This window comes from Schistocerca gregaria, chromosome 2, assembly GCF_023897955.1.
Source record: "Schistocerca gregaria isolate iqSchGreg1 chromosome 2, iqSchGreg1.2, whole genome shotgun sequence".
Taxonomy (NCBI): Eukaryota; Metazoa; Arthropoda; class Insecta; order Orthoptera; family Acrididae; genus Schistocerca; species Schistocerca gregaria.
Genome location: NC_064921.1, coordinates 217,744,165 through 217,771,178, shown reverse-complemented (window position 1 = coordinate 217,771,178; position 27,014 = coordinate 217,744,165). Strand labels below are relative to the sequence as shown.

At 39.8% G+C, this 27,014-nt stretch overlaps 1 protein-coding gene across 1 annotated transcript; it reads right to left on the bottom strand.

The window, feature by feature from the left end:
- On the bottom strand, positions 1 to 27,014 carry LOC126336715 (glutathione S-transferase 1-like). Its single transcript, XM_050000688.1, has 5 exons — positions 26,829 to 27,014; positions 14,808 to 14,866; positions 10,614 to 10,752; positions 1,980 to 2,126; positions 1 to 264 (listed from the first exon to the last, which is right to left on the bottom strand). The coding sequence occupies exons 1-5, from the start codon at positions 26,970 to 26,972 to the stop codon at positions 115 to 117; spliced, it is 639 nt and encodes a 212-aa protein (XP_049856645.1). The 5' UTR covers positions 26,973 to 27,014; the 3' UTR covers positions 1 to 114.

The window sequence follows — 27,014 nt, the reverse complement described above, 5'->3', positions numbered from 1 at the left end:
TACAGTTTTATTGTATTCTTTTTATTTACAGTTGCATTGCTCACACTTTTCAGTACAGTAGTACAATATTTCCAACGATGCAGGGATTATTTGTTAAGAAAATCAAAGGGCTATCTAATACTTTCCATCTTCCAAATATATTTGTATCGCCCTCTCGCGGATCTGGTCGTACTTCTTAAACAAGGGACAAGTGTTCTGTAGTAGATCCATCCATCTCTGGATATTTTTGTACTTCCAGAGGTCTACTCTACCCTTTTTTGGAAACTGAAATAGAAAATAAACAAAAAATTGATATTAAAATGATTCGTTGCGCCCAAAAAATAATATGAAAGAAAGTACATAGTGTAAAAATTTCACAACTGAAGAAAAATCGAAAGATTAACAAATAAAGAGTTTGGTCCGCAAGTGCCAACAGGAAAAGGAATGATCCCGAAAATTACTGAAAGTCCGTAGTACCATTCTCTCCAGTACCAGAGTCTAGGAAAGAAACGTTTCGTGATGTTACAAGTACAGGTCCAGTCGCGTTAGGTAATAATTTCTTTTTGACAAATGATAGGTATTCCCTTCCTCTGTACTCTTAACGAAAAATTTCAATTTATTCACCAGTGCCCATGGCAGGCGACTACATGGTACTGAAAGCCAAGGCGTCAACGGACGACTAGACATCGTATTTTTATAACTAACCTAGTGTACTCCTCAAACAACACAATGAAGAAAGGATATTCTGGTTCACTGAATAATTATCTACTACAACCTCCGACCTGTTCACCCAACATTTTCTCTGCCACTACTAACAAATATGATACAGGGATTTACACGAGTCACTACGTGACTCTAAAGTATCCCATCACTAAAGAAGCAGGTTAATCAGTAAACAAATGCGAAACTGAGGTTGGTTCACAAATGGCAGCAATGTCCGACTACATGTAACACGATGCCTTAACTGAAGTCGGCTCAAGGCGTAGCACTCCGTCCAGGGTAGCAATGCGCCTCCGTTCGCAAAGTAATTTTCAAACAGCACTAAATAATCGTCGATTGTGTCGTTTCCGATTTAAAGCTCCTGAGATGATTTTAATAATTCAGCGATTCAGCATAATGAGTTCCTTCTGCTTCCACTTAAAAGCCTTACATTTCCTTCACTAACTGCTTAACAAAAAGAAATTACTGATTTAATGCTTAAAGATAAGCATCTGCTGCAGCTATCAAATTTTGAGAATTTATGTTCGAGGAGAGCAGAGAACTCTTTCCCACATCGGCGACGAAAATCTGCAAACCTCCGTGTGCTGGATCACATTTCAGGAAGATTTTTCATTTTCACTTACAAAAATTACAGCTTGTGTTTCCATATATGTTTGTGGCACGTGGAGGACTAACGAATTTTCATGGAAAATACGCAATAAACCTGTCACTCCGATATCATATTACCATGAACGCTAAGATAACATCTGAGACATTGTGAGTTTATCAAATGTTGCACAGTACATTTGGAGATTTGGTGATGTAACACGAAATTAAGGACGTAACCACTATAATAAAATGATAAAAATAATCAAGCAAAACTTAATACACAGAAAAGCCATTGTGGTTAAAATAAATATTGTGAAACAGATACATTTGTTACAGTTATGGATATATGCTAATATATAAAATTAAGGTAAATCTTTTAACTAAGGAGACGAATCACAGAAGACAAATGTGAATACCCAGTTTATGTGATATTTGAGACCTGATCTTCAAAATATGCATTACTTATTACACGAATTTGCGGTCATAAATGTACTGCATGTCTGAGACAGGGCGTAATTATAAAGAATTAGGGAAAACGTAAAAAAAAATTAGCTTTCATAGAATATTCTGAACATGAAAACTATAGGATAGTTTAGAATGAAGTAGCTGTAAGGAGTAAAAACAGTACTGTCTCCACACAATTGCTTACTGATAGAGAACATGGCGTTCTAGTGGCGAGGGAAATTACTTACGTCAAGAAATGTGATTGTACAGTAGCAGCAGTAGTCAGCAATGGTTAAGTTGTCCCCGGCAAGAAACTTGCTGGTGGTCAGGAAGCGTTCCAGAGTCTCCAGGCCGTCTACTAAGTTGTCCCTCAATTCGTCGCTCGGCTCCTTTTTCTGAAGACAGATACGTATTCTGCAAAAACTGACTTGATATCTTCATTAAAAGTTAATGTAATTAGAGTTTCAGATGAGGCTCAGGCTATGCAATAAATGAGTGAAAGAGGAAACAACCTACAGTGTTGTTATCTGATCTGATAACTGAATTAGTCTGACAAAGGGACTTGACAGACAAGCCGACTTCGATTGAGAGCACAGGATATTACGATTCTGATATTAATGGCCTGAAGCTATAACTCTTTGTATGAAGTTTGCCTCATGATTGAACAGCAGAGCTGTCTGACTGCCGTTAATAAAAAAAAATGAGGCATTAAGCAAACTTTCATAGTGCAACGTAACAATAAAAAGGCCGTGGACTTTTATGAAAATAAATTGTAACCAAAATTTGCAGCTGTACTAATGCCAATTTTCAGTGTAAATGCGCCTCTTCCAGTAAGAGAAACGCTTGTAGTGCAGATGTAATTGTACACTCTGCAGTCCTAAAACATTGACTGCACACCGTAGAGCGCAGCGCCGTGAAACAGCATCGAGAAGAAGCTGACACGCTCCAGTGAAATGACTAGACTGCGCAACATCTCCAGAAATATAGGCCCCTGCCAACGCTGATTTAACCAGCCGCCCATCGCTGGTCAGCCTCGAGTTCGGTTGCAGTCTTCGGGAACATCAGTACTGAGTAATAGCAAAACGAAACTTAGCCGGCGTTCTACGAGTAGTAACAGTTTGTAAAAGCAATTACATGTAGCTGCACAGGAAGCACAGCAAGGCACCTCATAACGAGTTATGTTTCCTTCCCTTTTAGAAAGAAAGTGTTCTAATAATCTGCAAATGTTATATTTTAAAATCCCTTTATCTTCAGAGCACGAATGGCCTACCAGGACCATCCGACCGCCGTGTCACCCTCAGTGGAGAATGCGGATAGAAGGGGCGTGGGGCCAGCACAGCGCTCTCCCGGTCGTTACGATGGTATACTTGACCGAAGCTGCTACTATTCGGTCGTGTAGCTCCTCAATTGGCATCAGGAGGCTGAGTGCACCCCGAAAAATGGCAACGGCGCATGGTGGCCTGGATAGTCAGCCATCCAAGTGCCGGCCACGCCCGACAGCGCTTAACTTCGGTGATCTCACGGGATTTGGTGCAAATGTTACGTATATATCATTTTATATTGCTGGCACCGGTTGTCGCAACTTCTCTCCTTCCTTGTTTGTGTCGGTGCTGACTCCCACAGTAGCCGATACAACACACACAGTATTTCCTATCAACTACTGAAGAGAAAACAGTACATTTGAAAGCAAAATATCGGTCATTGCTACGGCACGTATCTTAAAATTAACAGAGACTTGTACTCACTTCATATGTGGGACTGCCGAAGACGGTATATATTAATACTAACTTTGCTGTAGGTAGTTCATTGTAAATAAGTTGTTCACGTAACTGCTGCGTGTATGAACAAAGGAAAAGTAAGCACCTGTGCAAACAAGAATGTATGTTCATAGGACAACATAAGACTTAATGAGGAAAATAATTCGTGAAAGATTTTGACCTAAATCTAGCTATTATTCCAAACACATGTAAGAAAATTTATGAACAGTATGTAATTATAACTGTCTTACAAAAGAGCACGTGATTGTACAATTCCACATAATCCTAAGAAGCAGAAAATTAATACAATATGTTTTACAGTCCCAGTAATACTATTCAGAAAGTGGGAAAGTAATATGAAATAAGAATAGCACTTTGGGAAGGCTCAATATAAAATATGAATTTATCCTCGTGTACGGATGCAAACACTCGAACCGAAGAAAGACCTAACTCTACTCACATGGATACACAAATCTTGAAAATGTGTCACGTAGATGCTCTTGAAAAATCAAGCGATGCTGAAATATTCAATTCCAAAGAAAGCCAGGAAAGGTCTCATCAATAATACTGAGTGCTGCAGCTTCGAAATTCCCTCATCAGTAACAAACTAGAAAATGTCTGAACTTATGAAATCGGCAATCGGCAGAACGATGTTATCAGCTACAGGCAGACACCACGGAAAGTGTCTCTCATGATAGCTCTAATCTACTTGAAACTCTGCGCCAAACAACCTGGTGCAGTTTCTAGCCATGCATTTTCTCCACTCAAGTAAAGATACAACTTCGCTAGTGAGTGATCAACCAGTTACACGTTGATACATAACATAAAAGATGGTATCAATAGACCTCTTTCAGCTTGAACGTGAGTGCGCAAACATAAATTTCCTACAGAGGTACAGGACAAAAATACTCGGCAAAATAGAAATTTGAAAAGATTTAGAGTCGTTTATGTATAAAATACTTGAATTATTAATTAACATTACAGTTACGTTCGTGGTTGAGCATGAAACATTTTAGTCCCGAAATCACTAGGTCACTAGCTTGATTCCAAGTAGAGGCAGATTTTTGTATACCGGTACTTTATTGGAATACATGCTGCATATCAAATATAGAAGTAAACATCATTTGTAATCAAAATAAAACATGCATATAATTTATAGCCCCATGAAAAAGTATATTGATAAGTATTTTAGCATTTTAGTAATACTGCAATTACTTTTTTTAACGTTGTATTTTTGTAAAGTCTAGGAAAAATTTTTAATTTCTGTGTAATAACTTCCTACTTTGCACCGAATTTTATTTCAATATGGGTATTCCTTTCTTCATATAATAAGAATTTTTTATAATCGTGATTCACATCAATATTGTTCATTAACATTGTAGTTTATTCATAAATATTGAATTCAAATAAAATTCTGAAAAACACTGCACCTAGTAGAATTCGAACCAGCGACTTTGTGATTCTGAGACAATAATGCTGTGTTCAAAGTTGCTTCCTAATGAGAAAATACTGTATTTGTTCAGCAAGAAACAGTACGAGTTGCCGTACATTCACCTTGAATACAAAATCACAAATACAATGATTTTGTGCTGAAACTGCATGACGTATATTCAGATGCAAATAACTTGATTGTCTTATCTAAAAATTCGATGTATCTTTCCTTGTAGTTTACCGTTTCTATCAGCTTATGGTGTTGCGATGTTATGAGCACCAGCTACGAGCGATTTAAATACGTTATTTGCAATGTTTTGCACATAACATCACTCGGAAAAAGTCACAATCGATTCTTTCGAATGTTTTTGAAAAATTGGATCGTGATTCTTTAGGAAACTGATGTCTGCAGACTGAGATTCAAGTGCCATAAATAACAAGAATATCTAAGAGAATCAGTCTGAGCTGGTGCGTTGCTGGCGCCAGTTCCCATCGATTGTCTTTTCATCGTTGAGTCGACTTCGATGCTTAATTGTCTTCTTCACATCTTTGGCGGAGGGGGATTTTAACTGCAGGGCGCGCGCTCTGCTGGTGGCTGGTGTGAGGGTATCCACGGTGTGAGGTGGAGTGACGTGGGTCTGTGTTTGTCGGCAGCACGGCGAGAAGCCGAGTCGGCATGACTAAGGAGCGTGGCCAGCCGCTGTTCCAAGATTAACCGTTACGATGCAAATCTTCCGTCCGTGGTGATGGGGATTTCCTCGAGGTTGGAAGGACAAGTTCCGTCGGCTTGGTTACAAGTTATAAAGGCCTAATGAAATGGCGTCGTCGAGTTGCTTCGGTGGGTTGTGTTCGTATTTACTAAATATTTAAGTGTACTGTAAACTATTTAGATTTGTTCCAGTTGCTTATCACTGAATTTCGTGTCTTCACTTCATACTTTGACGTCAGTTAAGGAAGTGTAACGACGTCACCAAACAGACACGTAGCTAGAAGTGTAACTAAGTAGTGCGTAAGTCTGTGTCTGGCGTTCCAATCTGCGCTGAAGTATTTTTACAATTCCACCTGTTATGTCATTATTTTAATCTGGCCTTTAAAAGTGCGCCAAGGTTATTCTTGCTATTCTACCATTATTTTAGTGAGGGTTTTAAGGGATTGGATAACCAAATTTTAAAAGCCATGACTGCCCAAGTAAGTCACGGAGGTTAATTCTGTTGGTTTCATTTGTGGAGAATATCATTGAAAGATATTGATTACTAGTTGTGCATTTAGGATTGTGTATCTCATGCCTCAGGATATTGTGTACCACAGATGTGTTTTATGATGCAGATAACTGGTAGTGGTTGATGTGTGCAAACTGAGATAGGACTACCACGGAGGCAGAGTGATATTTAAAGCCCTGCCTCCCTCCCCCCCCCCCCCCCCCCCCCTCCTCACCATCTCGGGCTATGTTGTTACTGTTCTGTAATTCCATCCTTTTGGTGGAGAGTTACGGTTTGTGAAGCTCAATCGCAGTGCGAAACTGAGTACCTTTTTACTTCATTTCCTGTTCCGTGGATTTATTGTGTTGGTTAAAATCTTTTGGTGTGCTCTCGTCCATCACTAATTCTCATGTAGAGTGAAAGCAGCCCTTCTTAAGTTTTTCTCGGGAAGATCTTCTCGTTATAGTCAGGTAATGAAATCATACGAACCTGGTATATGCAAGTAGTATTGTTCTAATTAATCAGAAGTTGGCCGAGTAAACTTAAAAAATTTTGGGGATTGTTGATCTCTGAACTTTGATGTGAGTTATGTTAATCATATTTTATGAATCAGGTTTTTATGGATATTTAATTAGTCAATGCAAAGTTTCCCAAGTAAACCTTAAAAATACTGGTGTTTGTTGAACTCAGAACTTCTATCTGAGCTAGTAACGTCAGTCATATTTTACGAAAGGTACTTTTATGAATATTGTTTTTAGTTTACGAAAACTTGGCCGAAGAAGCCTTAAACCATTACTGTCTGTCTGAATTCCGAACTTGGATTTGATGAAAAGATGGATAAAAGAGTTTCTATGTAAGTGATGAAGTAGGTGTGATATATGTGTCAGTCATATTGAATTAATTATGGGTCCGTGGACATGTTTTAAATTAATGTAAGTGGTTGAAAGCAAAAAAATATATAGAAGGTATCTTAAAAGACTTTTGTGTTCTAAAAGACAAGCTTTGATGTAATTATGATTACTGAGAATGTGTCATGAGCAATGTGTTTGTAATAAAGAAGTGTGTGGCAACTACAACTGATTTCGATTGTGATTTCGGTGTGTCCTTAGGGACACACTCCACAGTCCACGAGGCTCCTTGTGAAATTATTTTCTTGCATCCTCGGCAAGCGCCACCAGACATTGAATAATAAAATTAACGAAAGGAATAAGAATCTGTTTAACCAGTAGAAAAAGATATGTATAACTCATCAGCTTGATAGTGATTAGAGCTTCTAATGTGTAGCAATGTTCTAGTATTATCATTGGCATGAAGATAAATGCGAGGACGAGAGGAGATGAAACCTGGTGCAGACGTGTAGCTAATCTCTCACGAGGTTCACGTGCTTCATCAAGAGATAGAAGGAAGGATCGATAAAAGTTAGATCAAAAGTATCCGGACACCTCCGAAAACATACATTTTTCATATTACGTGCATTGTGTTGACACCTACTGCCAGGTACTCTATATCAACGATCTCAGTAATCATTGGACATCATAAGAGAGCAGAATGGGGTGCTCCGTGGAACTCACGTACTTCCAATGTGGTCACGTGATTGGGTGTCGCTTGTGCCATACGTCTGTACGCGAGATTCCACACTCCTAAAACCATCCCTAGGCTCACTGTTTCCGATGTGATAGTGAAGTGGAAACGTCAATAGGCACTCACAGCGCAAAAGTGTACAGGCCGACCTCGTCTGACTGTCAGAGACCGCCTACAGTTGAAGAGGGTTCGTAGTGTATAATAGGCAGACATCTATCCACACCATCACCCAGGAATTCCGAACTGCGTCGGGATCCACTGCAAGCAATACGACAGCTAGGCAGGAGGTGATAAAACTTGGATTTCATGGTCGAGCGCCCGCTCATAAGCCACACATGACGCCGCTAAATACCAAACGACGCCTCGCTTGGTGTAAGGAGCGTAGTGTGGAGTGACGAATCACGGTACACAATATGCTGGTCCGATGTCAGTGTGTGGGTACGGCGAATGCCCGGTGGACGTCATCTACCAGCGTGTGTAGTACCACACTAAAATTCGGAAGCTGTGGTGTTATGGTGTTTTCGTGTTTTTCATGGAGGGGGCTTGCATTCCTTGTTGTTTTGCACAGGCCTACGTTGATGTTTTATGCACCTTCTTGCTTCACACTGTTGATGATCAATTCGGAGATGGCGATTGCATCTTTCAACACGATCGAGCACCTGTTCATAATGCACGGCCTGTGGCGAAGTGGTTACACGACAATAATATCCCTGTAATGGAATGGCGTGCACAGAGTTCTGACCTGAATCATACAGAACACCTTTGGGATGTTTTGCAACGCAGACTTCGTGCCAGACCTCACCGACCGACATTGATACTTCTCCTCAGTGCAGCACTCCATCAAGAATGGGCTACCAATCCCCAAGATACCTTCCAGCACCTGACTGAAAGTATACCTGCGACAGTGGAAGTTGTCATCATTGCTAAGGGTGGGCGAACACCATATTGAATTCCAGCATTACCGATGGAGGGCGCCACGAACTTTTAAGTCATTTTCATCCAGGTGCCCGAATACTCTTGATCAAATAGTGTATCTCTTCGACTGTGCAGTGATTCTGAACTGATCATTAGCTTATTTTGCAGACCTATGAGAAAAACAATCCACACACGACCTCTCGACGGAGTGATTTTGACATTGACACGGATTGTTGTAGCAGGAAGAAACTACACCTATAGATTATGTTTGAGGTAGCGAGCGTTTCCTCAGTCGAAACTGACATCCACTTACAAAAATATGTTTATGCGACCAGCTATCACCTTACTAAGAAAATGGGCAGATATACCAACACACGAATATGGTTGTCGATTTGGCTATATGATGCTTTTGACTATTCATCACAGACCACATGTAGCGTGAACTGTACATACGTATAACTCTGAGCGTTCAAGATAGTCCATGTTACCCATTTTCAGTTACGGGCAGAGTAAGGAGGGTGGGAGAGCTGGCGCCTACACTCACCTCTCGCTGCAGTTGTCGGACGTTCAAAACTCGGTGTGATTCCTCTTGCATTTTCTTTTTCTTTGCCAGGGTTATATGTCTAAATGCATGTGAGGATAGGGAAACAGTGGCAGGAGCGGCAGCATTGGCTAGTATTGACATCTGAGATGTAGAGAGATGTAGATACAATGCCGCACGTGGCGGTTTCAGCATCTGCAACGCAAGGGACCTAAAGGCCGCTGTGGTTCCCTGTGCCAAACTGGCTTCACTCGAAAACTGTTAGGCTTGCCAGAAACAATTTTTTTTACCGATTAAGCTACTTTCTTTTCTATTCTCTTCACATTCACCTCAACTGACCTTGTTTCTTCTTAATGATCTCCGTCATATAGTTTGTAAATGACTTATTCTACTTGCTACTTAGCAAATATTTCACTAACCAGCATCAATAAAATGGCATTATAGCAATGAATTTTTTTTTTCTAGTCCTCTTACTTATATACATTTTTAACTGCGTGTTGCTAGTTCGAAGGTCGCTTTAAGTTAGTCTTGTAAACATTTCAGTAAGAAAATGCAGGGTGGTAATTGTTGAACTATATGAAATAAAATCGTCAAACTTGTGAACGGTTTGCGTTAGGAAGTTCAAACTGCACGGTTGGCCGCTGGGTGTGGTTGGGAATAGTAAGCACTGTTTGTTTTTTTTTTAGCGACAAAGCCATCTTTCATTTGGGTGGGTTCCTCAATAAGCACAATTGGCGCATTTGGTGGACTGAGAATCCGCATCTCGCGATCGAGAACGGGTGAGGGTGCGGCGTGCAGTTTCCAGTTACCGAATAATCGGTGCGATTTTCTTTGACGGCAGGGTGACTACCGAACGATACGTGAAAGGTTTGGAAAATGATTTAATCCCCATTATCCAAAATGACTCTGATTTCGACAAGATGTTGTTCCTGCAAGACAGAGCTCGTCCGCATCGAGGTAGAAGAGCACTTTGGGGACAACATTCTGGCTCTGGAGTACCCAGAGGGGACAAGCATGGGCCTCCATTGGCCGTCATATTCTCCGGATCTGAACACATACGACACCTTTTTGTGGGTATATTAAACATAAGACGTCTAGTAATAAACCCAAAACCATTGCTGAGCTGAAAACAGCCATTCAAAAGGTCAAGGACAGCATCGATGTTACGACATTTCAGCGGGTCATGCCCACATCATCACCACCAATGATGGCAGGCATATCGAACATGTCACAGCATAAACCCGAATATCTGTAGGGATATTTGCATGTTGAATGAAGTGTGTGCACGCCGTAGTTTGTAACCAATTTCTTCATATAGTTCAATAATTTTTCCCCTGAATCTACAACACCTTACATTACCAAACCGTCACATCTCAAACTACAATATATGCTTGGTCTATGTTTTCTCTATTTGGTAAAGGGAATGACTTACTTGAAAAATGAGACATAAATGCTTACCACAAACGATATAACTTTACTATAAAACGCGACGTCGAAAAACAGCCTCTCGTGAACTATCGAGCGTTTCAGGATGTCCTTCGGATATAAGTTTTCATTCTTCGCATATTTGTCCGCTAAATAGGTCACAATTGCATGACTGAAACATGAAATACATAAAATCAGACACGATTGATTGATAAAATAAGTCTTAAATATTATAAATGTTTGTAAGATCCTGTTTTGTGTAACTGCAAATATTTTAGAATTTCGAAGATTTTTTTTTTTCATATGATTCCTTGCCGTCTTTATGTACGTTTATAGCAAGCAAATGATGCGAGGAGTAATTTCCTCTGCATATTTCAGTAGCTTGGAACGCATTTCACTTTGCTCTTATTTCCCATCAGTGGTTAAATCTCACAGATCCTTGAAAATCAAAAGTAATTTTCTTTTAATGAACGTTCACTCAAAAGCTTATTTTGGCATCTTTCGTATTAGTTTCACCTATGATCATTTATGGCTGTGCTATAGAACCTGACAACGATTTTAATACGGTTCACTACTCCTTCCTTTGCCTTCACTGTCTGCTGTGCGAAATCGTACTCCTGTTACTTACTTACTAAATTATATACTGTAAGAGTAAATTTATCTACGAAAACGTTGAAATATATTTCTCACTCAACAGACTGAAAATAAATACACCAACTGAAGGAAAATGTAAATTATTGTAAATAAAATGAATAATCTAAAGTGCGTAAAAGTTCCATTTTTCAGTAACAATGTGGAATGAATCATGATAAGCAAAGCAGTGTAAAGTGTTGTATTAAAGACCGGATAGAAAAGTAACAGGTTATACAAGATATTAACCTTACTCTCCATAAGGCAAGCGTGTGGTGTCAGCTTTCGTCCTATCGATTCTCCTCCAGAGATCGTACCCTTTCGGCGCTCGTGATGTAGTCGTGAGGTTGCGAGCACGAGAGAGGATCGGCCAAACGAACATGCGGCTACCTTGGCGGCGAATACTGTAGCGATGAAGACGTCCATTCGGGTCGGCGCTGGTTGTATTGGGCGCATTTTGGACGGACTGTGCAGCGAAGAAGTTTGGTGGTCGTTAGCCGATGTATAATGCTGAAGTTCGTGACTCGTGACCTACCTTTCCGATGCTGCTGGACAAGGACTTCAACTAACATAATCTCCCCTTCGTGTTGCAAGGAACCTAATACAGGTTAGTGGTTGATTTTCAGTCACGGAACCCTCTGTACAATTTCTCTTGTGGTTCGCCTCTACGAAACTTCTGACTGTAGTAATTTGTGTTTACGCAGATGGCGTCGATAATATGGTTTACCATTTAAATCTTGGGGCTTACTGTGTATTGTTTCTCAATCTTCGTATTTTGTCTGTTTGAGAAAGCACTGAAGAAACAGATGCACCAAAGTACGATCATTGCACCAGAACTTTCTGTGGAGTCTAAAATGTTTGGGTCCATCAAGGACGTGTAATTATTGTCAGGCTAATTTATCCTTTCATGCATTTCCTTGACGTAATCTTATGTTGGTGTGATTTGAATTGTTTGTTTTAAATACCTAGGGTTTAATTGTGATTCGAATACTGTTTGGAGGCAGTGACAATTTGATTAACGTGTTTTGGGGCAAATTTGATGTTGTTTTTATTGTTATAAGAGCACTGGCTTTGTTTACTCAGGGTAGGATTATTTATTTAGGGAGTTTAAGTTGTAACGTGTTCGTTATAGTATTGTGACGCGCAATTTATTGGATCACAATTTCTTACGATTTGTTGTAGTCCTGGCAAGTGTTGTGGGTTTGCCCTGCACCTGCGGGCCCTTTTGTGTCTTTCTTAGTTAGTGGACTTAAACGTTCCGTTTATGCTCCAGGGACACTCAGTAACAGTTACCAGTTTTGAAGTTAATATTGTTTGAGGGAGTGTATGTGAGACAGGACATGAAAGGGAAGCAGTGGTTGGGAAGGGAGTGAGACAGGGTTGTAACCTCTCCCCGATGCTATTCAAACTGTATATTGAGCAAGCAGTAAAGGAAACAAAAGAAAAGTTCCGAGTAGGCATTAAAATCCATGGAGAAGAAATAAAAACTTTGAGGTTCGCCGATAACATTGTAATTCTGTCAGAGACAGCAAAGGACATGGAAGAGCAGTCGAACGGAATGGACAGTGTCTTGAAAGGAGGACATAAGATGAACATCAACAAAAGCAAAACGAGGATAATGGATTGTAATAGAATTAAGTCGGATGATGCTGAGGGAATTAGATTAGGAAATGAGACACATAAACCAGTAAAGGAGTTTTGCTATTTGGGGAGCAAAATAACTGATGATGGTCGAAGTAGAGAGGATATAAAATGTAGACTGGCAATGGCAAGGAAAGTGTTTCTCAAGAAGAGAAATTTGTTAACATCGAGTATTGATATAAGTGTCAGGAGGTCGTCTCTGAAGGTATTTGTATGGAGGGTAGCCATGTATGGAAGTGAAACATGGACGATAACTAGTTTGGACAAGAAGAGAATAGAAGCTTTCGAAATGTGGTGCTACAAAAGAATGCTGAAGATTAGATCGGTAGATCACCTAACTAATGAGGAGGTATCGAATAGATTTGGGGAGAAGAGGAGTTTGTGGCACAACTTGACAAGAAGAAGGGATCGGTTGGTAGGACATGCTCTGAGGCATCAAGGGATCACCAATTTAGTACTGGAGGGCAGCGTGGAGGGTAAAAATCGTTGAGGGAGACAAATAGATGAATACTCTAAGCAGATTCAGAAGGATGTAGGTTGCAGTAGGTACTGGGAGATGAAGAAGCTTGCACAGGATAGAGTAGCATGGAGAGTTGCATCAAACCAGTCTCAGGACTGAAGACCAGAACAACAACAACAACAACAACAACAGTGTGAGAAAGTGGCGGTCTGAGACTTGTATACCTCGAAGTATTGGTCGGGCCGACAAGTGGTGGTGGAGTCGGACAACTGGCCGTCGTCCACGCTGCCTGTTCTGTACGGAGATCATGTCCGCACCTGATCGGCTCCTGGAGCTCAGATGTATTGGTAAGATAAATGTCGTGTATTGGTCCAAGGTTCACAAATTTAAGAATAATTTCTGTATATCTAGCTACTGCCTGTCCTTTTCAGGCGTTAGCTAAATTCTGTTTCAGATGACAGTCATGCAAGTTTTAACTCGCTTCTTCTATTTATTCAGTTATGAATGCATTTCCCAAGTGTGTCATTTAATGCCTGTTGGTCGATTTTGACACTGTTCAGTTAGTTTTCAGTCTAGTCCTCGAGACACGTAACATCCAAAGCGTATTATTGTAATATCATTACTATAACCTCAACAATTTGTATTGACGTCAATTGGCGTCTGCCGTTTGATCTGTAATGGTTGATCCTATCATTCTACTATTATTCATGGTTCAATAATCCCATGAAGGTTACATTAGCGTCAATCGATTGTAAGGACACGCTGTTCAGAGAACTGTTATATAATCCTAGTTTGTTCCCTTTACTGACTGTATCTGTACCAGAATTTTTATCTAAAGGTCAAACGTATGTAGATATCTGGTAACCACTCATTTGGCAAAACCTTTCATTATAATTGTTATTTGAATTAATTGGTTACATGAATAAAACTTTGTGTCAATAAATGGTGAATTAAGTCCTGCCTCCGTCCAAGGTCTAGTCCTTCAACTAAGTCCTTTAGGGAGTTTTATGAGGCACCAATGTGTTTTTTTATCAGCAAGATTTGTTTCATAGCCAGATAAAGCATTTTTGAAAAATTTTACCATGTGTACAGTAGCAATGCTACTCAACCCAAACAAAATAACCACGGATAAAATTTCTTTCATATACTTCCTACAACTTTGTAGAAAATATTTGGAGACTGTAGCTATCAAAATTTATGCTACCTTCATACATCAAACGTACTAGCACATTCTGAAATAGGTCCATGTAACTAATGTACTTATCACAAACAGATAAGGAAATGTCGCTTACCATACGTAATTCCAATAACGCTGATAACGCTGATAGGAGCACTTAACTAATACCAAGTACTAGCACAAGTCACATCATATCGTACGTACTCCACATATGAAATCATTACTAATATTACAAATAAATTCAACAAAAAGTACAATTAAAGAAGTTACGCTTTATAACCAATTCATTGTGGCATTAATAAGATGTAAGTGAACATACCTTTCAGACAAAAAGAATCCGCCATCGTTGATGGTTGGAATCTGGTGCATTGGGTTCATCTGCAAATGAAACCAACATGAGAATGAGCATTTAGGCAGAAAGTACCGAGGCCTAGAAACAATAGTAATTATTAGAGAGAAACAATAATTATTAGAGAGAAGCACAATTAGTAAGTCATTACACACTGTAAGTGTTCTCAGTATCTTACACGGAAATGACTGTCAATTGAATCAGACCACAGCATACGCTGTGAATTATTCAGCTTTGTGTGACTTTTTCACATGCCTGTGTTTTGTTAGAGCTAGGATTAAGAATAATGAAGTGTCTATGAAAACGAGCAACTCTTCCGCTCCAGATGGTAAGTATGGAATGACACTTTAGCCTTTACGACACACAATAGAAGTCGTTCTGGTATTAAGGACCAAGTGCCAGTCAACAGCGCTACGTGTGAGTCAAGCCCTTCAACTCGTCACATCATACCATTATAGGGTACACTGTCAGTAAATGCATGGATCGACGTTTGTTATAATATTAAGAAAAGTAACAGATGTCTAATTACTATTTTGCGCAAAAGTTCAAATACGAGAGTAATTTCGGAAAGTTCGAGTACTGTTAGGAAACAGACTTTCAGGCTGTTTATATAGTTGTAACTGCTGGTCTTCAGTTCCAAAACTGGTTCGATGCATCTCTCTATGCTACTCTATCCTGTTCAAGTCTCGTCATCCTCGAATAACTATTGCATTCTTCTTGAGCCTCATTACCGTATTCATGTCTTTATCTTACTCTACGGTCTACCCCCAACCCCCCCCCCCCCCCCCACAATCAACCCAAAAACACACACACGCACGCACACACACACACACACACACACACACACACACACACATCTCTCTACTACCATATCCACGCGATTACTTTATGCCTCAAGCTGTCTGCTGTCAATCTACCCCTTCTGTTAGGTAACATGTGCTATAATTAATTTCCATAGTTCGATTCATAACTTCCTTATTAGTAAAACTATCTAACGAGCTAATGGTTTTCTTCCGTACCACGGAAGTACGAAGTTTCAATGCCCTTTTTGTCTGAACTGTTTATAGCTCAAAAATTGCGGCAAACTGGGAGGAAGTTATGTAGGAGTCGAACTAAAACAACTTCGGAAGACGAACTGAGGGTCTTAGAAGTAATCCTCAGTAGTAGAAGTTTTGCAACGGCAGGAATAACAATAACCAATGCATCCGCCCCGTAACATGTATTGTTGTTAGTATTCTCTGCATATTAAGAGAAAAACACCAGAAACATAATATACATAATCAGGAGCCAGTAATAAAAAAGGAATGTAGTTTTCTCACTACATTAGCTGATAATTATAGATATTCGGTTTTGAACTACGCTGATCAGCCAGAACATTATGACCACTGACCTACTATCGACAAAAACCCGCCCAGGCGATAGCAGCGTCATCTGGAGAGGAGTGACTGCTAGTCAGACACAAGAACGGCGCATGTAGTATCAGTGTGTGTGCTGTCCGTGTATAGGATAGGGAAGGCGTGCAATCTATCTGAATTTGGCAGAGGGCAGATTTTGATGCCCCGGAGGTTCGACATGAGCATTTCAGAAACTTCAAGACTTGCAGGGTGGTCGAGGAGTGTGCTGTGACGACTGTCTTCAAAATGTGGCGGAACCAAGGTGAAACCACGTCCAGAGGCCGTAGCGTTGGTGGCCACCCCACATTACAAATGTTACACTTCGTAGGCTGGGCAGACTGGTAAAACAGAACAGGCAACATACTGTGCGTAACTAACATCAAACTATAATTGTGGGCGTAGTACCGCTGTCTCTGAACACACAGTGCACCGAATGCTCCTAATGATCAACCTCCGTAGCCGACTACATGTGCACGTGGCAATGTTAACACCATGACATCGACCCGAGACTATCGGCACTGGATGTTGCTGCAGTGGCAGATAGTTGCGTGGTCTGATTGTTTCCCTCATCTTCCAGGGGAGCACCTGTACTGGAGAATGGGAACAAGCTGCCGCAGCTCCAGTATGCTCTCGGGAGTATCCATATACACTCCTTCATGACGACGATCACGTTCCGGACGGCAGTGGCATTTTTCAACAAGATAATGCACCATGTCTCAAGGCCAGGATGGTGACGGTGTGATTCGAGGAGCACAATGTTGAGTTCTGATGACATTTTGTATTTAAAAATAATTGTGTGTGTTAATTGTTCCTGTTGATCTAAATTGATAATTTAAGAAATGGTCACGCTTAGGAACAATGTAAGAAATAGGTGTTGCGTGAAAGACAGTATGCTTTTGTTTGGAACGAAACTGGCTCTAGGGAGTGGAAAAGGTGACAAGGACCAATTGGCGCGCTACCTAGCGAAAGAGGGGAAGGAAGCCACACAGTCTGTATGAAGCAGTCATTGGGGCAACAGCTATGTAGAGCAGGAGGAGCTTTGCCTGCAAATTTGCACAAAAATGCCTCGGATGAAGACTGCAAACGTCTTACGGCGTAGCTGCGAGTTGTTTGGCTACTGTATGTAGAACTGACCGACGCCAAGAAGAGAAACTAAGTCCATGCAGCAAGATGCTTGCTGGCTGTACTATGGTAGTGAAGCTGTCATAATTGTTCGCCACACCCTAGCCTACAGCCCCCAGATAAGATTTTTTTTTATTGTTTCTTTTAACAGCGTGAACCATTAATTTAAACTATGTTTTGACAATCATTCTTGAACATTAATTAAACTGGTTCACCTTGTTATTTCATCCTAATCGTACACCTATATAGGGTTCCTTCCTGGTATTTGATTAAGGCCGCCCGAAGTGGCCGAGCGGTTCTAGTCCCTACAGTCTGGAGACGCGCGACCGCTACAGTCGCAGGTTCAAACCCTGCCTCGGGTATGGATGTGTGTGATGTCCTTACGTTAGTTAGGTTCAAGTAGTTATAAGTTCTAGAGGACTGATGAACTCCGAAGTTAAGTCCCACAGTGCTCAGAGCCATTTCAACCATTTGATTAATCGTAGTATCCTATTTTACAGACTTATGAAGTGCCAAGTCTACATAAAGAGGCACCATTTAAATTTTTTTTTTTTTGTGTGTGTTTTATTAACTACTGCAAAGTGTTATAGTAAAAGTCTGCTTACATAAAATTCAAGCAGAGTGTAACCAAGTTACTATAATCTGTTAAATGACTATACATAGTTCAAAGAACAGTAACTGTTGAAAGTAAATACCAATGAGAAAGAGGTTTTCTTGAAGTGAAATGTTCAGTATAAAAAGTGTACACCTTAGTATCTACGTATTTTAGTATTTAAGTTTGTTGATTATGGCAAGTGCTTTCATAATTGTCCACCCTGGTCAAATATTTTTAGCTTCCTTGAATCTATCTACTGCACTTTTTCTCTTTTAAAAACTTAATGTACAAGAATGTAGTCCAACACTGTCGAGTAATACTTGTTTCAAGAAGCAACTTAAACAGTGGCAAGAAAGTAAGAAAAACTCATACTCCTGCTTTTCCAATATTTCGCTGTTTCATTGTCTGGATATAATGGCGACCATTATTGCAAGTTTTAAACCACTAAATGAGCTGAGTTGTCCTAGCTTCGATATGATATCATTTATAATGCGTTTCTATCCAACCACTGTGTAAGATCTTAGGAAAATAAGTTAATAGTCTGATTTACTTATCCATTAGACACAACACACGGTCAAATTCTATAAAAAGGGTAACTCTCTTGATTAGCTTTTCTTATTACCAGGACTATCCTCCCATAGCGTACTTTATTTGGAAATTAAACTAAACATTAGTAGGAGAGTTATACGTGGCTTTTACGGTATCAGGACTGTCTGTTCCATTGGGGTGCAGTATGTATGGCAACATAGAGACAGGGTTTTCTGTTATTTAGGTAAAGGCATACTAAATTACAATAGTAGTGGTAGGTTTATATACCTTTTACAGCAGTTAAGAGTCCGTAAGTAGTTAAGCACACTTACACATTTTTACAGTTAGGTAGGATTCTTTTGGAGGAAGTATAAACGTCTCAGTTTCATGAGTTTGTTAAAATAGTTAAGTGTTAGGTATAGCAATATACATTATTATATATGTGGTTTACGCAGTTATTAAAAATGGATAAAGACAAGCATATCCCGTATATAGCAGGAGGCTAAGAGCGATGACACGTCTATAAACAGTTGACAGGAAAAGGACAGAGAGGAATCGATTTCATTGATGGAATAGCAGGTAGAAAATATTGATTTGGAAATGAGACTTCTATGCTGTTAATCCCATCTCAGATTAAGAAAGGAGTAGATTCAGAGGAGGAAGGCAAGGGCGTAGACAATAATCACCAAAATAAACAACAACCGATTGATTTGTATGCATTACTGTACAGTATGCATACGCAGGTGTTAGCGCAAAACAGGAACACTTCAGTTCTACGCAAACAAATCTAAGCACAAAAGGAAATACTTGGAAGTCAGAATAAAATTAGTCAGGAACGAGCCAATGGTACTAAAAGTCTATCTGTGAAAATGGAAACACAGTCTAAAAATACTGCCAGCGTAAAGGTAAAACTTAAGAAACAGAGTGAACGAAAGGAAAGGAATAACTGAAAGTTAGAAAAAGTTAATAATAAAATAGGTTTTGTGACTGACGAACTTAGTAACATAAGAAAGATGTGAAAGATTTAGGTGAAACTGTTAGTAATACACAGGCAGAAATTTGGGGCATTAATGACAGGTTTGAAACCGACGTAGAGAAAATACAGGAACAGGTCAAGCCTATGGTAGAGTTAAAATTTGAGGAAAATTTTTCCCATATTAAGACAGCAATAATGAAAGCAAATGAAGAACAGATTTCGCAACTCAGGATGACTGTTCAAGAGACTGAGAAAAAGCTAGAAAGGAAAGTAGAGCATTGCGAAGGGAAGTGTTGCAATAATACAAGAAAAAGTTATTGACATAGAAAGAGAGATTACGCGTAATGGCCCCTATGTGGTAGACAGAACACCAATTTACAAGGTACTAAAGTGCAAAGAATAATTTGACTTTTACTGAAAACACAGTGAATTATCCCCTGTGGACTTTATTGACAACGGCGAAAGGATATTTCGTGAAAATATCACTGGTCAGGAAAAAGTAAATATAGTAATTATTTGTTTAGCTGGAGATGCTAAACAATGGGGAATTAAGTACTTAAGCAATGACCTTAGTGAATTTAGACAGACGTTCTTGGACGAATTTTGGTCTGTGCAGATGAGCAGATACAAAAAGCCTCTGGCGTGAGTTTATAATGATGAGAATGTTCGAAGGTAAAGGCCGAATGAACATGAAAGAATTTTGTGACTCATAATATAGGAGACTGGCTCACTTATGGAACCGAAAGAGTGATTTTTGAAATCATATGGGAACTCTGGAAAAAGTTAGCAGAAGACTCCAAATGATATGTGTGCAGTAACCACCGTACTTTTCCTGCATTTTAGATTACATGATTGACGAAGATCATTGGTGGGAAGACAACTTCCGTTAGAATAATAACCTCTTGAATGAAAGAAAGGATAGGAATAACAGCAATGATGAGCAGAATCATAACCAGTATCGTGTTAATGCTGTTCAGAGAGGAAGAGGCAAAGGAAGATTGTCCACCAACCATCGCGGAAGAGGACATAGGCTACAAAATAGCTTCCATAGAGAGGTGTTGAACTAAATACCGCGAACGTTGAAGGTCGGGCGGATGAGGGAATAAGATAGAGGAGGCCCCAACGCAATAACTGTTCTCGACACAGACAGAGAGGCTTTGATACGCTGCAGTTCGGTGCGGATGAGATGCTGGGCACTAGGCCTGCCGTGACAGACGGTACTGCAGGTAAATCACAATCGGCTAGCAGCAGACGTATTTCGTGCTCTAACAAGCCGCTGCAGCAGAAAACTGTAGTGAGAACTAATTCTATAGCAGTGCAGACGAAGAGTGACGTCATAGGGCAATGAGCTGAGACTGTGAGTAAACCAGTAGATGGAGCATCGCTCACTGTAACCAATTCAGGGGCTATGGATAGACAACGTGCAGTAACTGAGATACAGGATAGTTTGTACGGAATTGATAAATGGCGTATACAGATGAGTAATGTATAAGACGGTATAAAGCAGTGTAATGAAAAGGAAGATAGCGTTACTATAACGGGAAAAGAGGTAAAGGAGAAAGGAACCGCGCAAAGTACGCGAGCTGCCGATACAATTAAAGCACTATGCAGAGGGAGTATGTTGCTAATGCTAGGGAAAATGAAAAAGTTGTCAGCAGACGTGAAGTAGGAGATGCCAAATTTACACTTCGATGAAGAATCATTTTGTGACAACGAATCTGCGGATAACGTTTCTGTTATTTATAAGCCTGGTTTGATGGAAAACTAATTTGTTCGATTGATTGAAATCCACAAAGATTATAATGATTATGAAGTGTAAGCTGATTACGGCAGGGAAGATGAGGAAGACAGTTCTAATGAAGACGAACCTTCAACAGAGGGAAACCACCTGTCTGCTACAAAAGATAAGCAACAGGAACTCGTCACTATAGAACAAATGCAGAAATGAGTGAATTACGAGACAAGTGACGATCTAGAGTTCTGAAACAAATTGAGAAGGGCTTCATGTTAGAAGCTGACAGTGATAGCGAAGATGCCAACTTAAATGAAAATGAAGAAATCAATCAATCTAGTGATTCAGTATCGGAGGAAAAATAGGTTACTGAAAAACTATGTCTGATACAAATGAGAATATCAGAGAATGAGAATACTGCGTGCGAAAAGTTGGCGAAATTGGACAGCAAACACGAAAAAGAAATTAGTCAAGAGAAAATAAAATCTGTAAATGACGAGGCCTGAGAAGCAGTAAAGTCAATACAAGATCCGGAAGATATAACGGATCCTAAAGAAAAGAAACCGCCAGAGGAAATGATTAGTAAACGGCAACAACTAAGCATTGCGAAAGACTTTGCGATCGAAAAGAAGAAAGAAGAAAGAACCACCCGGCTTAGAAAGTAAAGAGGTGAATACCATTCATGACAAGAAGTAATGGTAGACCAAGAAATATTGTACGTGAAAGGAGCAGAAAACCAAATTGCTGACGCACTGTCAAGGCTACCTAATGGTAATAAACAAATCGATTTAGAAAACAATGAGAATGGAACTTTTAAAATGTTATACTTCAAAGAGGTAACTGGTAGTAAAAGAATAGCCAATATATATAAAAATGTTACGAGATTCCAAAACGAAGATGAAGTATGGAAATAACTGAAGGTCAAATTTGACAGTAATGATTGTCCACAGATAATAATACTTTTCAAAATATTTAAATATTTAAAGAGGTACTGTTTGTTCGAAAAGGGAAAAACAGCGAAGAGTGGCAAGCCTGTTGGCTATCACACTTTGAAATAGAATTAATTTATGACTTTCATTTGACGTATGGATATTGTGGGGCAAAAAAGTGCCATGAGAAATTGCAAGTATTGTCAAAATTGGGAGTAATGCTATGAAAAAGTTTACAGAATGTTTAAAGTCATGCGGTGTTTGTCAAAGGGCTAAAGTGACCAAGAATACTAACAGAGGTGCTATGCAGACTCTCAAAGTACTATATAACTTAGAGGTACTGTCTGTGGACCGTTATGGGTATCTGCCTAAAACTGCTGGAAATTTTACCTACACTCTAGTTATTTTAGATGTATTTTCAAAATTTATTAAACAGTATCCAGCCAGGAAAGCCACAGCTAAAGCGGTTTTCCATAAAAGGTCGGAATACTTTAACGAAATAGGAATACCAAGGAGAGTACTATCTGGCAATAGTCCGCAGTTTCTTGCAAAAATATGGTTAGAAGGAATGGAGCAAAACGGAATAGAAGTAACACACATTTCAGCCTGCCATCCATCTAGTAATCCCATAGCACGCTATATGTGAGAATTAGGAAGGCTATGCAGGACATACTGTCACTAAAACCATAGTATTTGGGGCAAATGTATTCCAAAATTCTAAGCAATCTTGAATTCATTACGTCATGAAACAACTGGTTCCACACCTGCAGGTCATAAAACTAAAAGTCTGATAGAAGAAGTGTTAGAATGCCCATTCAGAAAAGAAAATGGTGAGAGAACTAAATAGACGAAAAGCAGAATCTGGAGCCCAATGGAACGATTAAAAGGTAAAATTTTCAAAATTTAACATTGGTGAACTGGTACTTGTTAAACATCGCGAAAAATCTAGTGAAGCAGATCACGAAAGTTCAAAATTTAAATACGTTTATTATGGTTCTTTTGAAATTCAAGGAATACCACATCCTTATGCATACTTTCTGGTTTATCCTAAGTACAGAAAACCATAATGAACTAGAAATATTGTTGACCTAAAATGTATGTAGCCAGAAATGTGTAAAAAACATGTAAATGCTATTACTATCTAATGTCTGTATTATGCATACATTTTATTGAAACCATATCGATATCTGTCCAGTTTCAGATTCTGAGATACTTTTGTACAAATGTGCAATGATAGAAAATTGAAACAAATGTGTTACTTACAGGAGAGTTAAGTGAAATAATGCAGCCCGAGAGGCACAACAAACCCATGGATTTTGACGAAAAAGGACTGCTAAAAATTATGTCAAAATAAAAGGGGGAGCCTACAAGGAAGAATGCACAAAGTTTCTTAAAGATAATGTAAAATAGACTGCTTTTAAAAATGTAAAGAGGCACAGAAGAAAAAAGTGTATGCTACTGGTTCATAGGAGCCAAGAAGGATTGGCGTAACACCCATTCTGGGGGCAGCAGCTTTTTCTAATAAAGTGTAGTAATTTCGTATTATTAATATTAAAAAGTTTATGTGTACCGAGTGTTTTTATGATATAACTTGCAATAGACTGAAGTATATGGGGTTTGTTCAGGAGGACAATGCTTTAATGTAAATAACCACGGAAGACTGTTGTTTTGGGGTATTTCAATCATGCTTACCTGTATCTACACATTATTGATACAGGGGCATATGCCGAATATTGCAGAACTGACTAAGCAGTTATAAAGAGCAATAAAAAGTAAATCTGGCTGTATAGAGAAAAGATGTTTCTATTTTCTAAATTAGTGGAGTATACCATTTTACATTCAATTCGTTTTCAAAATAATGTCCTCAATATGGCGGCCGTTAGCATCCATACATTGTTGTAGACGATTCCTGACATTTAGAGCAGCTCTTGCACACATATCGCGGGGTATGGCATTCACTTGGTCAATAATACGCTCTTTTAACTCTATCCCCAAAGAAAGTAGTCACAAATGCTCAAATCTGGTGACCGCGCAGTTCACCCGACATCACCCCTCAAAGAGACGAGGCGTCCCTGAAAGAATTCTCTCAATACGTCAAGCGAAATTCGAACTGTGTGAGCAGTAGCTCCATCCTGTTGGTACCACAAGTCCCCCAGTCCATGTTCTTCAACAATTTCGTGTATTCTGAGTTGCAGAACATTTTTTAGCATTGAAACATTACGTGTGGAATTCATTGTCATGGTCACTCCTTCCTCCTCAAAAAGTAAGGGCCTACAACGCCAAATTGTGATACGGCACACCACACTGTCACTTAAGTAGAATGTTGCAGTCTTTCATGAATAATTCTGGGGTTGTTTTCAGCCCAGTAGCGAATGTTTTGCTTATTCACGCAACCACTAAGATGAAAATGTGTCTCGTCACTACTGAAGAAAGCTGCATTCGGAGGGATCTGAGCAAGCATTTGCTCAACAGATTTTTACGGTTGGTGTAGTCTGCTGGGCTTAATTCTTGAGCTATCATTATTTTGAAAGGATGGAACTTCAAATCGCAATGCAGAACCCTTCTCAAACTGCAGTCTGAAATCCCCAATGCAAGAGCATGTCATCGAGCAGAACGTTGCGGCGATTGTTGAACTGCTGTTCTCACCCGCTGCACGTTTTCTGGTGTTCTGAAAAATCTGCGTCGTCCATGTGCATCTATTCTTAGTATGCTACCAGTTGACTCCAACCGCCGAACCCAGGATAGAACTGTGTTTGCACTAGGAAGGGCATTGTTGCATGGAATATCGAACTGACGGCGAAAAGCTCGTTGTGTAGCGATCACAGATCTCTTGTTTTCATAATAACCTCGAACAGCAAAACTACGATGTGCACCGGTCCAGACCATGTTGGATACTGAAATGGGGTCAACGACTGAACAAAGGCTGACCACGTGCTACTCGACTACCCCCACCACAGCGTCAGCGGTAACCGATAGAAACTGCTTAGTCGGTTCTGCCGCACCCATAGCATCATTTGTTTATGGTTTATTTAAATTTTTAAATTTTTTATGTTTTTTTGCTGTAAAATTTTCGCATATTGGCATTATATTTTCTGTAGATGCAAGCCAAATTGTGCTGTATTGGACTTTTACGTCTTTGCATTGTATGTGAGCTATGCATGTAAAAAACGATGTAAATCGTTTATTACGTTAAGTAATTTTATGATGACATTTTGTATTTAAGTATATTTGTGTGTATAAATTCTTCATGTGGATGTAAATTTGACGATTTAAGAAATGGTCACCCTTAGGAACAATGTTTTCTCCACATGCTGTTAGGGGCGGAACGGTGGAGAAGTAACCTGAAAATGGTTCATCGAGCCTTATGTCATAAACTTCGATGTGAATTGCGGAGTAATTATTCAGATGTAGACAGATAGTGTAGTTCAACCAATCACGATTAAGGTTAATGGTGCCTCCTTTGCGTCAAAATTTATAGCATTACAACACTCCACGGACAATAGGGTGATTTTGTGACCACTCATGTCGATTGATTTCAATTAGTATTGATGAAAATCTGAGATACCCTCAAATGAGATGCTCGGACTTCAGATCCAGCTCCGTGTTTGTGGGCTGCAGTTGAGCTGCCGTGAGTGCCAACAATTTTTACGATTGTGTTAAAGGCACATCGCAACGTTTGAGTTGTACAACTATTTCGCTGCAGTGTCTCGTTGCAGTGACATTGAACGGCAGCCATTGCTGCTGCTCGGTACTGCAGAGTATTTCGATTAAACTGCGACACCTTTCACTTTGTTATTAGATTCTATTAAAGAACAAAGCACGCTTGTACGTAAAAGGGACTGTAATACCATTCTCGTTCCTGAAAGAGGAAGAAAGGAAAATAAAATTATGGTTATATTTACGTAGATGTAATAGCATATATCAGAATTCGCGGTCGAATCGTTGTTAGAGCGAGATTGCAATGTCCATGCGTTTCTGCTTCTCATCAGCAGTCAGTGTGGGCTCCATCTCGCAGAAATTTTATTCTTGAAATCGTTTGTCAGACAACGAAATACTGATGTTGAGGCAATACTCGTGGCTTCAGAGAGTTCTTCACAAGTAGCACTGCAATCTTTTTCTAGAGCATCTGCCACAAGCCTCACACTTCGTTCCTCTGTTGACGTTTCTGGCCTTCCGGGTCTTGGATTATGGTCTATGTCCATACGATCACCACGAAAATGATTAACCTAACGTGAAACTGTACTACGGCCCACTTCAAACTCGCCACAAACTTCACTTAACGCAATTTGAGTTTCTGTCGGGTTTTTGCCCCACAAAATTTCGATTCTGATATACGACCTCTGGTCTTCAACAGTCCCTCGAGTGGTCCATTTCGACATCTTGCCAATTTTATGTTACACAGCGAAATAACAATAACGCTTGCTTCTTTCCCAAATTCCCATTTACATCTGATGTAATTTTCAGTGTTGCTGCATCAAACAATCTATAGTAATACCGACCTGTGCCCTATTTACGAAGGTCTCTCGTATTCGGACTACGGTTATATTCAGGAATTCTGCAGCAAACCGTCATTAAGAATATTGGTGAGTAATTTTGTGGCACTGAGACTTTCCGTTGGCCGAGAACAGGTAACATTGGTCAGTGGCTTTGGCAACAGCCGCTGCGGTGTGCGGTTGTGGCTATATGGTACCTTTGCTCTCTACCGAATGAATTACCTTGATGTATTCGGGTTTCTTGCACTCCCCTCTCAAGGGGTAGGTCCTCTTGAGGTCCACGTGCAGTCCCACAGCCTCGGCTACCATTCTGGCAGCTCGCGCTGGTGGGCTGAGGTCGTTCCCATAGACCGTTATGGTCGGCATGGTGTCTCGCTGGAATATCCTGCAAAACGAAACAAAATCATG

Excerpts from the sequence above, each read along its gene's own strand:
- LOC126336715 (XM_050000688.1), bottom strand. The coding sequence starts at position 26,972 with ATGCCGACCATAACGGTCTATGGGAACGACCTCAGCCCACCAGCGCGA. Across the intron at positions 10,753-14,807 it reads GGATTCTTTTTGTCTGAAAG|TCATGCAATTGTGACCTATT; the intron begins GTATGTTCACTT and ends TTCATGTTTCAG. Across the intron at positions 265-1,979 it reads GTACAATCACATTTCTTGAC|TTTCCAAAAAAGGGTAGAGT; the intron begins GTAAGTAATTTC and ends TTTCTATTTCAG.